Source organism: Wyeomyia smithii, chromosome 2 (genome assembly GCF_029784165.1).
Source record: "Wyeomyia smithii strain HCP4-BCI-WySm-NY-G18 chromosome 2, ASM2978416v1, whole genome shotgun sequence".
Classification (NCBI taxonomy): Eukaryota; Metazoa; Arthropoda; class Insecta; order Diptera; family Culicidae; genus Wyeomyia; species Wyeomyia smithii.
The window spans coordinates 57,174,749-57,189,320 of record NC_073695.1 but is presented as its reverse complement, the minus strand read 5'-3'; the positions used below and the strand labels follow the sequence as shown (position 1 = coordinate 57,189,320).

The 14,572-nt window shown below is 37.1% G+C and overlaps 1 protein-coding gene across 1 annotated transcript; it reads right to left on the bottom strand.

Moving 5' to 3' along the window:
- Window positions 1–3,365: 3,365 nt before the first annotated feature.
- Window positions 3,366–13,810, bottom strand: LOC129723148 (nose resistant to fluoxetine protein 6-like). The gene is made up of 8 exons (XM_055677155.1): window positions 13,213–13,810; window positions 13,003–13,146; window positions 5,243–5,411; window positions 5,082–5,180; window positions 4,293–5,031; window positions 4,087–4,237; window positions 3,841–4,027; window positions 3,366–3,785 (listed from the first exon to the last, which is right to left on the bottom strand). Exons 1-8 carry the CDS (start codon window positions 13,411–13,413, stop codon window positions 3,499–3,501), a joined length of 1,977 nt encoding a protein of 658 aa, XP_055533130.1. The 5' UTR covers window positions 13,414–13,810; the 3' UTR covers window positions 3,366–3,498.
- Window positions 13,811–14,572: the final 762 nt, after the last annotated feature.

Below are 14,572 nucleotides of genomic sequence, written 5' to 3'. Positions count from 1 at the left end.
AATCAAAGAAACTAAAAAACGGAAAAATCAGAGAGCTTTTCGTCTGAAAACTCAGATCAACAAGTTTTTACGAACGTGGAAGAAACATTTCTAGAGAAATATTTGATCGGAAGTTCCCATATGAATTATGAAAGGACGTACCGGATATCAAGGCGATTGGAAAATTGTTTCACAGTGTTCTGGAACACTTGAATAAGGTTCCAAAGCAGCGTAAGTGAACCAATTTGCTGTTGTTTGACAATCACGAATGCCATTGCACTTTGAACCAATCAAATATTGCAAAGAATATGGCATAGTTCTTGTATCCTTTCCTTCTCATAGCCAGTTTGCTCGGTTTTCATTTTATGAATTAAATTTGAAATAAAAGGATGAGTTTCGGGATTGGTGAAGCATCTGAGCTCAGCTTGCTTATATGGAAGAAAGAGTTGGAAAACACAAAATTTTCATCAACCTAGAAAAGTTTTTCAACACTGTCCGAATGTGCCCCAGGACTGTCCGAAACTACCCCACACACGGGGCACATTCGGACAAACAAGCAATTTTGAAAAATTCAAATAAATCAATCGAAATCGCATCAACGGACACTACTACCACGCTTATATGATACTCCGATGTTCAAGTAACAGCCAGGATGAATTCAGTTTTTTTTAAGTTAACAAAAAATATTAAAAATCAAGATAGAAAAAGTGTCCGAAACTGCCCTCCTCTCCCCTATATATTCATCATAGACCATTTTACGAACTGACAGGTGTCACGGATCCTGCTGATATTGTTGCTGCTTTTATGTGCGTTATGTCAGCGGTTCCGAGCTTTCTGTCAAAATTTCATTCATGAATTGAGTGCAGAAACGTCTCGTAAAATGGTCTATAGTGCATGCCGTACGGGTTTAGAGCCCGATTTGTGGGACGATTCTAAATCCGTACTCATAGGGTTATTTATCAATTCTAGTCAGTCTATGTCGGTTGTTACGTTTTAAACTGCCATCATCTTTTAGTAAACTGATCAGAAGTACTGTTTTTGGACAATTTTTAACCGTCCGGTTTCTGTTTTTGCCGATTTGAATTTTTCTCGTATACACCTTGGAAAACCTACGAACACAGACAAATAACAGTTACAAACTGATAGGGTTCCAATAGTTGACAAATTTAAAGATCAGTTTCTAAACTGCCAGGAACGTGTTAAAGTTACTAAGTACCTTTTGGCTTTCCTGGTAGAACCACGCCAACTGGAAAGGACAGTCTCTATTGTAAACAGTATGTGGACTAAATAGGCTGCAAATTGAGACCATGAGAGCAATGATAATTGTTAGGCCAAACTTCCATCTCCAAATTTCACGACCATATTTGCAGAAAACACTCTCTACTGTGCAAAGTTTCACCATAAGCTAATTTTTGTTTATGCACAGATTCATCGAAGCAATAGGGGAACTGCTCCATTATTCATCTCAGCCCATATATTCATCTCATACAACATGAAAACACAATTGAAAACAGAAAAAACGCATATTTTTTTCTTATACCAATCTGATAATCCATGGAATGGATTCTTCTTAGTTCACTTTAGTTTCCTTATAAAGTATAATCCTCAAAAACTCGCTTAAAAGCACTAAATTTGATATTATAGTCGGGCATCTGCACTCGAAAACTCATTTAATTCAATCACCTACCTCAAAAAACATAATCTGCGCATTGTTCTATACGGCTACAACGGGACTCGTTTAGCACCCAATCAAAGTTTTTTTCAATCATTAAACAAAATCACCTACTACACTAAGAATACTTTATTCTCTGAAATGTTCAACTCCAAATTCCTAAAACATGCTTGAATTAGCAGAAATATGTGGGATGAATTTCTACTATTCCTAAATTTCAACTGTATGTATTTTTATCTGTTTTCATTGCGTTGAAGAAAATCAAATGTTGCCAAATCAGTTTCAGTTAATACAAAAAAATCATACTGAAAATGTTGAATTATTCCGACATAATTGACATGAATCTACAGCACTGTAGTGGTTACCTAGGTTACCAATTTTGCACGTAAACAACTACAGCGGATATCTAGGTAACCTACTACGACGGGCTACGGCTATGTTCATTCATGATAATGTGATTCATTCATGATTAACAGTGTGATGAATATGGGGGCGTCGTGAGATGACTAATTGAGCAGTGATTCAAGTTTTGAGATGGATATGGAAGCGTTGTGAAAAATTGTTTGTTTTACAAAATTCAGGATAAATCTAGCTAATTTTACTAAACATACAATGCTAAACGATTCCATGAGAGCACGTAAGCATATTTAGTTTATTTGTTCAATGATTTCGTGAAAATTTGGTGTTGATTCCGTGCATTCTTCATGAATATCGGCCTAATGAGATGAATAATGGAGCAATTCCTCTATTTTAGAAGAAATTGAATAATTATTTTGCTCAATTTTGGGAAAATGTCCCGGACTTTCCTACTCGAGGGGCCTCCCTAGTCCTGGGGCACACGTTCAGAGTGAAGATCCTATTTTTGCTCTTCACCTTCCAAAATCTTTTCACAATTTAAATTTTTTCACCTCTAAATATTTCAGGAAAAGAGGGCCCCATAGAAATATCTGCCCCGGGCCCCCCAAGATTTTTTGTATATTGCATCAATGAAAGTTTCGAAAAAATCTTGCTAAGTTTTTATTGATTTACTTTTATTATGGGAAATAGTCCGCGAATGAGAATTAGTGCTGGGACTATCCAGATTAAAATATCCGGATATCCGACCTCGGATATCCGACAAATAGCAAAAATCCGGATCAACCGGATATCCGGATATTATCCAACTGGATATTCAGATTTTCGGATAGTCGGGTATCCAGATATCCGGATATTGTATCCGAACACAGTTTAATGAGAATTATGTAAATAATTACTTACGAGGGGATGGAGGATTGTGGAAAAAGCCATTTTCGCGTTACATTTCATTCGAACGGGCCTAAAAAAAAGAAATAAATCAGGATATCCGGATAGTATATTCGGATATCCAACTATTCGATTATTCGTATCCGGACATCCGAATAGTATTCGGATAACCGGATCTCGAATATATCCGGTTAAAAGTCCCAGCACTAATGAGAATCCCGTAATTGTCCGGAAAATTTTATTTGAGATCATGAAGTTAATTTTTTTTTGTAATTTTTTTTCACGGACGCTTATTTAATGTATAATCTAAACCGGGTTTTTCCATTAAAACTTAAAAAAATACAAGCTAGAATGGCTGTGATGCGCTCAGAAATTGACTTTTAGGACCAGAATTGAACACGAACTAGGCTATGACGGTTTACTCCACGTGAATCCAGAATAAGCTCGAAAAGATGTTATAAACGTATACGAATTTTTGTTTTCAAATGATTGTATTTTTATTCAATTTAAAATTAGTACAAATTATCTCAATTCAATCACAGTATAATTTTAAAAACTTACATGTAAAGGCAGCTGGTTCAAAATTGTAAAATATTTTTCTCTCCTCACAGTTTCTTTTTCTGGCTGCAGTACTGAACATACAAAGTTCGCAGCAGCAAACTCATCGGTTGCTCTAAGCAGAAGTAGAATACTGCTCCGACCAGATAGGAACCGATGGTAACGCCCAACCAGGTGCCGAACAGTGATCCTACGGTGAATTCCACCGGCAAATCTGGCATGAGAGGTGACAGACTAAAGATCCGCATTAGCGTTGGGTGCAACAGGTATGCACAATACGACAGTTTACCCACGGCTGCCATCGATCGGGAACCGAGAAACCGACGTACGCTGCCTGTAAGTTTAGACAAATGTCATTGATGGTCACAAATTCGTTGATAATATTTTACTTTGAGGTTCCTGAAATCCGTCAACTATCCATACGCTGGTCAAAATTACGGAAAAATAAACATAAAAGATGGAGTAAAACGGTACCCACGGTGAATCTAGATTCACTTCATATTCGTAGAAAATTGGAGCAATCACTACCGTAGCAATTGATATTGGAACGGAAATCCACTTGATTATTTTGTATACCTGAATGCAAATGTTAATCTGTTAAATATTTATTTTCAAATTTATTGTATTCTGTTCACCTGTGAACTTTTCAAATCAAGTCCGTTGTTTTTGATGTTGTGGTAAAGAAAACCGATCATTATGCCAGCAACCGTACAGCCCATGTTCGTATAACTTGGTTGGTACATCTCTCGGAAATAGCGCGTTTTCATGTACATAAACTGGGCATCGCTGAAAGCAAACGGAACGGCTGCCATCAAGGGTGCAATATTTTTGCGAAACTCACCTGAATCTATCCACGAAAACTGGTTCAATTCCACCATAGTTCACCATACTCGACACGAACAGTGCAGAAATGACCAACATCGCGCTCAACAGTGGCTTCGCTGCGGCAGGCCATTTGATGCACAAAGCTAAAATCAAAAGCCCCCCGGCAAACAGTTGCACGTCCGTACCTATGTACCACGTGTGTCCGAAGCACTGTCCTACCATAATCGGTAAATTGTTAAGAAACAAAGCATTGCTCCACCAATACTGCCGACACAACAGCCGCTCCATCGTTAGCGTTTTGTAGCCTATGATTCCTACGTCAACTCCAGGAAACCAGTCGTAGACTGTGGTATGCAGCAAGAAGAAGTAGTACACCGGCAATAATCGAATCAAACGATGCACAAATTTAGTACAGAAATAATACCACCCAATTGTTTGAGGTTTCGTTTTGTAGTCCTTCAAAACATTAACCGTTAACAGGAGACCCGAAATAGTGAAGAATATTTTCACGAGCATAGCTAGTGGTGTTACGATGATCAATGTTATGGGATTATAGTATAATTGCACGAAAGTTTCAGGATTCGAAATTGGTGTGAATTTCGCCGAAAGTAGACAATGGGATAGTAGAACGCAGGAACAGATCAGCACCCGAAGACCGTCTATATAGGCAAAATCGCGAGCAATCTCCGTCTTTGGCTCTCGTAAAAATTGGACCAGATTCCGTCGGATGGAAAAACTTGACACGATGTTTTGATCTGAAAGCATTCGAGATAAAGTTAAAAAGTTCTTGGAAAGTTGAACTTACTTCTCAGCTGGTCATTTCCTAGTAGATCCATGACATTAGTGATCAGAAACGTTACGAGCAACGCCAGCAGCACTGTGGCAAATGCAATCTTAGCCCAGTCTGAAACAGTTAAAATCTGTTGGTGGTAAATATGAAGTTCGCACAGTAATGTCAAGTACTACCTAAGTCTGCATTTGCAGCTGCCTTGTCATCGATGCAGTACTCCAGTTCGGAGTATGCCACTATGTTGTGTTTTTGCTCCAGTCGATTGTTGATGCAAATGTTTACGATATTTCCGTACTGATGAATGTGGTGTTCGACTTCTGCTTGCCAAAATATGGACATCGTGTACTAGGTGGAAGAAAAAATCAGTTGGATAAGTTGTTGTCAGTAAATTGAAGCAAGGAAAAACTCATTGAAGTTAGTTTAGACAAAATCCAGGATCAGGCCAAAAATAAGTCTTGCTGCAGTTTCGAGATTGTGTACACATCTTCCACTTACTATATTTTTAGGCTGACCAGATTTTCTCGGGGAGAAAACGGGACAAATGGGTTCGAAAACGGGACACAATGGAATATTAATATCTGAAAATTTTTATAAGCCAAAGCATACAAACAGTCAACCATTGCTTTGATGGCCTCATTCTTGGCGCTTGATGAAATTTTACGTAGTAAAGAGTGATTTTTGGTAATAAGGTCGTGAAATTTGTAACATGGAAGATCGAAATTTTGCAGGCCAAATACCGTTCGCGGCCACAAACCGTTAGATGAGGTCCTTTCCTGTGGCGCGGTATTGCCAGGAAGGATTAAAATTTACTTTATAGTACTGGCAAATTCTTGGCAGCTTAGAACTTATACTTGCAAAAAACATATTGCAAAGCTTCTTCTTGAAATTTTTTAAAGGAGTTTAAAACGGTACAAGACTGTAAAATATTGGACGATTGAAACAGGTCCAAAAACTGTACTGTAACCTTCAAAACGGTACGACTGGTCAGCCTATATATTTTGCTTCTCAACATTTTTCCCTTTAAAAATAAATACTAGTACCTAGTGGTGAGCACCGTTACGCTAATTCGCTAATTTTCAGTTAGCGGTTCCACTATTTTTGAGCTGTTCAACGAACTGTAAGCGTCACTAATGTATTGGCCTACAAAACGCTCATCGCTGATCTGGTAAATTTGTAAAGAATCGGCAAAAAACTATATACAAAAACTGTGACTTGAAATTCAGAATAATGGAACCTTCAATCTATTCATATTGAAAACAAGTTTTGTATGTAAGTTTTAGCACAACGCTTAAATGCCTGATACGAGTTTCTTTTACAAAATAAGTGGTCATAGACTTATTTTTGGTCATGTCTGGTGGCCAGAAGGTGATTTGCGAACACCGAAACATGATATCCGTCAAGCAGTGTTGCATATTTTCGGAATCAAAGTGACGTTCGAAAACCAAGTATCGATATCCAACGCCATTTCTAACTCCAAATGGTGCTTTCCGATTTCATGAAAGCTGGATAAATTTGAGGATAATCCTGGAATACTCCGCGATATTGATATTTCCGGACTGACATGACGCCTAAAAACAGAAAATTGATTTCTTACGCCGTTTTTAAATTCAACTCCCTAGGCTGTGTTGAACAATACTGATGCTACACCCAGAAACTTTTAATAGATGTCTGATGTCATTTTCGAATACAAGATGGCGTATACTCTCTATCTAACAAGCTGTTAAAAGCTAATGAAAATGTAGAATGCTCTCCAAAAACTGCTACTACTTATGAACACGTTCCATGACATATTTTCCGCATAATTTGATAACATAGAGTCGAGCCTAGTATTCTGGATGAAAATAACGTTTGAAAAAAGTTGTTGAAGTTGAATTATTACTGAACAAAAATTTGATCAAGAACATCGATCGAACAAGATAAGGCGGCATGCATACAGCGTTAAGTAACCAAAAAAGCTGAAAAGTGTATAATTTTACGCCAAACCACGAGCATTTTTATTAAGCGAATTCTTCTATTGCGTTACGTAATTTATATGAGAGGATGGGTGGTGGCGTTACGTTTTATTACATATGGGGGTAAATAAATTGTGTTTTTTTTTTGCGTTACGCAATTTTGAATGTTCCCTAAGAGATTCTGAAATCTATTTACACATAAAAAAGCAAAGCCTTGGTGCTACATTCCGATTCGAAACTTGACCTTTTGTTTATTATACACAGACTTCGCAGCCAACTGTTTAGTGTGTGTAGGACAATTGCGGGCTAGCGCTACGATTCTACTTTAGGACCAGCTGGGAGATCTATTTATATATAAGGTGAGGTGAAAAAGTGTTACGAAAAGTAAGTGATGGGGAGGGAATGAAGGAGGTAGGAAGTAGAGTCGATGGCTGATTTGGAATAGAAATGGCTTTGAATAAATAGTTGGTGGATCGTAGGGTTGTGATGGAGAATGGTAGAAGAAATGATTGAAATAATGGGTTAGGGCTGAGCGAACAAGTAGAAGAGAAAGAACAAGAAAGAGGGAGAGAGATAAGAAGGAAGAGAAGTTACATCCAAAGGCAGAAATAAAAATGCGTAAACGTTGATATGGAAATGATTACATGATTTATTTCGGGAATGAAAGAGAAACTAACAGAAAGATGAAACAGGATTTTTTGTGTAATTATTTGCTGAAGGTGAAATTCTTTCACCTCTATGATTCTCCACATCAATATCAATTTTGGAGTTCAAGCAGTCCTCAATAAATTTTAAGCTACCACCATAACAACAGGAGCTAATATTGAATACCGAGCAAGATCGAGCACTCAGTTAGTTTTGAATAAAATTGTTTTAACAAATTTGGAGCACGATTCAAAAGTTTGCATTATTTTATTATTTCATTCAATGATTGCGTTCATGGAATATTTAATATTTTGATAAACTACCAATCTGATGATGTTTTCAAGAGAGTTTAAAAAAAAAACCAATAAATTTTCAAGCTTCTAATATGAAAATCGACTGACTGTTATCTTTTAGGGATCTTTTTATATTCTAGAGTATTGATGTATATGCTCGATACAATAGGTTTCATCTGATGAAAATCACATGACACCGGTACACTGGTAGTGCTGGTAGAAAAAAAAAATTTTCAGCATTAGTTTGACATACTCAATAGCCAAATAGTTCTTTAGGTGCCTCCTAGCTCTTAAATGTCTTCGGAAAAATTGGTTGAGCATTTCAAATACTACACTTTAACGTAATGTAGTGCATTAATGAAGTATACTAAGCTTTCTAGAAAGAGAAATGTAAAAAATGTGTTTTCCTATTTGAAATTTCTTACAAATTTGAAATGCAATGCACCAAGTGGAGACAAAACCAATCGACTTCCGATAACTTCGGGGATTATTCAAGGCCCCAAATGGAACCAATAAAACTGGCATCTGGAAAATCTATCACTTTGCTCCACCCTGCTATATATGTCGCCGTAAGACGTAATTCTATGTCAAGAAATTTAAAGTATTGATCGATAAAACGTACACTTGTTCCATAATGGGTAAAAACAATAGTTAAGATCTGGGTGTTGAGAGAAAAAAAATGCAAACATTTTCAGGGCTCTCGTAATAGAATGTGATGAAGATGTCAATAAATTTAATTTCATAAAATTCATTCTTGAGTTTGGCAGCACTGTAGAACTTAAAATTTGATTGTATTTTTTGCCCTACTCACGTCGTTCAATCGCTTCATTATCGCTACTCAAGCCCGCGCTTTAATTATTAGGAATATATTCAGTTCAAAACACTGAAAAAAATCGCTAATCGAAAGTAAGGACTCACTGATTAACAACTAAATATTTTAAAATTGGCACGAGTTTAATGTCGGTGATAGGCAGTGCAAATTGGCACGAGTGTACAAATTCTCTCCGATGAGTTTAAAATTTAATGATTGAAGCATTTATTTGGATGCTTGGAGTTAAAGAACAACTTGTAGAGTAGACTTCAATGTATAATTTAGTTAACTACAAAACTCATGTTTATCACACATTTCAGACAGAAAATTGCAGTTTAGTTCTCAAAAAACATTTGATTTCACATTGGTTCCTTTATAAGTGCTGCTTACTTCCTCTAGTTGAACGTTTTTAAGACACTATTGATTACGAAATTTTCTCAGTTTTCCAACGAAACCTACAGAATTGAGCTAGCTATCACACTTCTTGTGCTAGACCGCGTTAAAGGCAAACATACCCGAAAACTGAAAAAGTGAATAACTCTGCAGTAGATGAATTTTGACCATATGCGTAGAAGGATTTTTTTCATCTAATAGGGTCTCTCTATCACCAAAATTTCAAGTGAGCTTCCTAACACCCTGTATATTCTAGTGCAAAAATCCTTCAAAATAATTTTGATCAGATTTGATGTTCTAAGTGCTCCATTGTGGCATAGGTTCGATGTGAGGTATCGACCTTGTGGCACCTCCAAACAGACCTCACCTTCAAGCAGAGGTACCTGGTTACCAAAGCAAATTGCAGAGCAAATCGCACAAGGCCCACATATAGGTACAGATTTTAGTGTGTGCGGGTCCTTGAAATCTCTAGTAACTTTATTAACGAATCTAAGTAAGTAGACGGCGGACTTTGTACCCTTTTTTATAAGCGACTAATTGATCCAGCAAACCTTGTCCCGTCGATTTCTTTCTGTATTTAAATAATTTCAAATATTCCAAATTGATTGATTCCTTGCGAGTTGTTTCTAGTCTTGCAGACTGGGTGACTAGTCATGTTGAATCGGATATTGGATACGATCAAACTCAAAAGGCAAATCGTTTGAAATGATTGGTTTTATCGGAATGAGAACATCCACACCTTCTGGCTTCTGTGCATCACCTCGATTTAGGAAATACCCATATTGGCTGGTATTCGGTCATTCCAAAGTTGCCAAGTCTATATGGATCAGACAGACAGACAGATTTGTTTAGATTTAGTTCGAATCACATGACTTACAATCTAAGTGTCCGACTAAAATAATTAAATGGCTTCAAATGTAATCAAAAGCGTAAAATAGGCTATCCTGAAATAGCCTTTGTTTTTATGCTATTACATTTTTGCGAATCTTTTCTTCTCAGAATTATTTTTTTAACGCAACACACAAAACAATCTTTGTGTTAGAAGGATCAAGGTTGTTCGAAATTATTTTGAAAAAAATTGTCATGTTTTGTAATAAGACGTAGTATTTATAGCCAAAAAAATTCCATACAATTCTTAGAGGATGCTATTAACTGTGAGTTTTTTATATCCGTCTGTAATCAATCGATTAATTATGAATTTTATTTTCATACACTCGACGAATTTTTGAATATAGGTACTTCTCGATTCGACTTCGATGGGTCCACTGGCTTTGGTATCTTCAATGAACATTTAACTGTCTTGTATAATTTCGATAATTCTACTTCTGTTTACCTCGCAGAATTAGCTTCTATTCAGTATACCTTATCGATTTCAAAAATTGTTTCGGATTACCGTAGTGTGGGTTTCTTTTTACTGCTCGATACCAAGCAATAAGAAAGCGTCCTGGTTCAGTAGAACATATTTACATTATTTATGGCTGCATGAAGAACAGCAAGCCGCTCCAACAACAAATCATTGACTTTAAATCACATATGGTCGGAGTAAGACCATACTGAACCAAGCGCCAAAAACATCATTTCGAGTAATTGGTGTTCAAAGTTTAACCACCCCGTATATTTTTTGTAAGCGAGATAAATTTTGTTATAATATCATTATGAAATGTTCAAATTATTTTGTTTTTTTTTTCATGGAAGATAGATTATTAATTTTCACATCCACTGATGTTAGGGTAGATGATCCAATAGTTGTGGTAGCACCAATAGTTGCGGCATCGTTTTTGAATTCATTGGTTAAACTAATTAGAACCGAATTGCTTATGCTACATGTTGAAGAAATAATAGATTAAACATAAGTACATATGTTACTATAACAATATATACTGGAAATATCCAAATTACTGAAGAATACTGTATTTTTCAGAAACTTACCCGGAAGGCACCACTCACTACCCATTTTCTTATTTTGTCCACGATTGTTTTAAGATATGTGTGTGGTTTTATTACGATTATAACTCATATAATTATTTTCCCAGATAACAGTACACTATGGAAACTGTTGCACAGGTGAAGTTCGTTAATAGATGATCATAATATTTATAAATTACTTCCTCCACTATTGGATCACAGGATACACTATGCTCTTATAGTTGCGGTATGTTTCGCAATTCTGATTTACGTTTATCAGAACATATGTATGTGGGACTACTTGTGTATATTAGGGACAAGCAGGTACTAGGGGGCATACCTAAATGATGTAACTTATTACTATTCAAATTTTGAACCCCACCTTCCCCTGCCACCGTGAATTTACCGATACTTCAAACATGATCGGGCACAAAAGCTATCGCTCTCACCCCTAAAATGCTGTATTATGCGTTAATGACCTCTTAATCGATGCTTACCCACTGCTTTTGGTCTTGTAATTCTTTTAACGAGCCTTTCACAGCTTCAGTCGCTCTTTTAGTAAACACTAACGTCAAAAATATAAGCGCAAAAATGGTACGAAGCAGAGGTAATAGACTCTAACTTCCAGTGTTAAGAAGTCAGCATTTGTGAAAAAAAATTCTTCTGAATATTTCAAAATGAGCGCCATCGGTCTTTCTCTTCAGCCAGTTTCAGCCCTTTTCAAATGTTAGTCTAAAAACATTTTATAAAAAGTATGCAAAATTTGTTTTATTTTAATAAAACCTACATACTTTCACTGAATTTTGCCAACATCTGACCAAATTGGCGCAAAATCCGTCTCTTAGTTAACTTCGTGCATTTTTGTATTTACTTGCAAACCGACTTGTCAACCTATTAAAAACAATATGATAAATAGTAAAACAATCAAAAACCACTTCAAGCGAGGCAAATACCTTCATTTAACCAAGCAAACACTAATGTTCTATATACCGCAACTACAGGAACACCCATTCACAACTATAGGAACTCTACCGCAACTATTGGAACAAAAGCGTGCAACTTATTTTAGTTAATTTAAACCCTCAAAGCGGGTTCAAAGTCAATTTTAAGGTGCAAAATTACCAAACAGAACCCATTTCAACAGAAAATAGTGAAACGGACCAGCTAGATTCGTTTTTCTTAGCCAAAACATGGCTAAACATGCATAACTCGTGCTTAGCTCCTCCACTACTGGGTCATTTACCCTAAAAACTCACCTAAAAAAATGGCGCTTGGTTCGGTCTGGTCAAACGCTGACCATATTAGAGGTAGTTTAAGGTTTAATTTTAGCTCGTAATCGGCAATTTGCTCTTAGTTTGTAAGATATTATATAAAGTAAAACACTAGATAAAAGCAAAGCAAAGCCATGGTGCTACGTTCCGATTCGTAACTCGACCTTCTGTTTATTATACACAGTCTTCACAGCCAACTGATTAGTGTACATGACAATTGCGCTAGCGCTACTATCCTACTGACACTAACAGTCTATCCTGAGCCGCGACTCGAACCTACGACGACTGGCTTATTAGGACAGCATCGTACCTCAGGACCTTCTGGCAGATTAAGACACTAAGACACTAGATTCATTGACCTTTTCTCAGTGTTACTGATGGTATTTTTATCGAATTAACGTTCGCACAGGCTTAAATAAGCATTAGTTCAAACTTATACCTGAGTTGGCATGATAATTACTTATCGGTCTATCGGATTATCGGTATGAATATAACTGTACTTCTGTCAATTATTCATTTAAATTCACACACGACATGCTCATGAGAAATTGACGCCGCATTATTTAGTACCTAGATACACTTTTGCGTGCTAGCAACACAATCACCATTCAATTCGTTTCATCTATTGCATATTTTCAGTAAGATTTTATCGATAATTTCACTCACCATATACGAAACATTCACTTTCGGTTGAAACAGTCTTTGCTGTTCCGATTCATTCAGTGCGGCTACCTCCGATACACACTGGTTAACACAAACGCCTCTTTCCAACACATTTTTTCTAGGACTAGCGATGATACGACTCGAATTCTTAAAAGATATCAAAACGTTACACATTCGCACTGCAAAAAAAACTCCCAACTTCAAATAACTCACATACACCTCTGGAACCGGCTCGATGACTACCTTGGCAATGCAGTAAAGCGCCGGTTGTTGACGGCGACAAGCACTGTAATTATCATACTCGAAGAGCGGTGCAATGTAACCATACTTATCGGGTCCAGCAAGCGACCCCAACACTGAACATCCATTCAACAGCAGCAAGTAGGAAAGCAGCATACGCAGATTACCCGCCATAGTTGGAAGTTGTTCTAACAAGCGCTGCTCTAAGTTCGAACGTGCTGTACAATTGACGAGCACAGGGAGACTTAAAGCAGTTGCTAATATTAAGATAAGTAGAAATACTCATCGAGATTATTTCATAGTTTCACACGGTTGCGATTCGAGTGTACTGCTAGAGTGATCGGTAATAGTATATACTTTTCTTCGAACAAACGTTCAACTCTCCATTTCAACGGAACTAAACAACAAAACTGTGTTAAAAAAGTGCACCTTGTTTAAGTACTACCCCCGCTCATCGTGAGCTGGAAGCGCGTTCTACTTGCGACTCATCATTTTGCAAAACAACTGCACTAAAAGTGCTCCATTTAACTTTCACTTCCATCCAATTGGCAGGTGCTTATGCCTCAGCGCTAGAACTGCATGAATGGCGCAAAAAAAACGCAGCCCACCCCTAGTTTAAAATTTATTAATTTCGTTAACCGGATTAATTCGACCAACTGAATGGCTGTGTATGCTTAAACCAGACGCGGCTGTTCACGTGCCAATCTACTATACGATCTTTACGAACGTACGTTTGCACCTTGGTATTGGCCCGAGTTGAAGTGGAGGTTTACCATTTGTTTGCCCGACACGCGGTCTTAACAGTGCGAGCTGTTTGTGTTGTCACAGTTCTGTAACGGAGGTGGAGTGAGTAGAACAATTGAAGAGTAATGTTTATACTAGTGAATGTGTTTAGAAATTTGTTTTTACAAGTGCACTGAACTTGCACACAATCAGCTGTAGCTTCCCGTCTGGTGGGTTGATTTAGGATACGACGTTTAATAGCTAGTTGAATCATGGGGTTTTATCAAGGTTAAAACTTGCGAACTTTTTGTCAGCAAAACACTTTTTGTCATGATAATTTGAAAATACGTAAAAAATCAATTGGGGGCCATCCACATACCACGTGGACAGATTTTTGACGATTTTTAAACCCCCCCGGGGACAACTGCTCATATAAATTCTTTTTTCTTTAGTATGGACCGTGGACATTACACATACCTTCATTTGCTATGACAGGATGAGATGTTACATTTATTCGATGATACTTTGGTTCTGGCTTACCGCTAGCATTTGACGACTGGGAGAGCGTTAGTGATTGGAGAATTCGAGAGCGTTTGTGTATAAATTTGAT

Excerpts from the sequence above, each read along its gene's own strand:
- LOC129723148 (XM_055677155.1), bottom strand. The coding sequence starts at position 13,413 with ATGGCGGGTAATCTGCGTATGCTGCTTTCCTACTTGCTGCTGTTGAAT. Across the intron at positions 5,412-13,002 it reads AAGTGAATGTTTCGTATATG|TACACGATGTCCATATTTTG; the intron begins GTGAGTGAAATT and ends TCTTCCACCTAG. Across the intron at positions 5,181-5,242 it reads AGCTGCAAATGCAGACTTAG|ACTGGGCTAAGATTGCATTT; the intron begins GTAGTACTTGAC and ends TAACTGTTTCAG.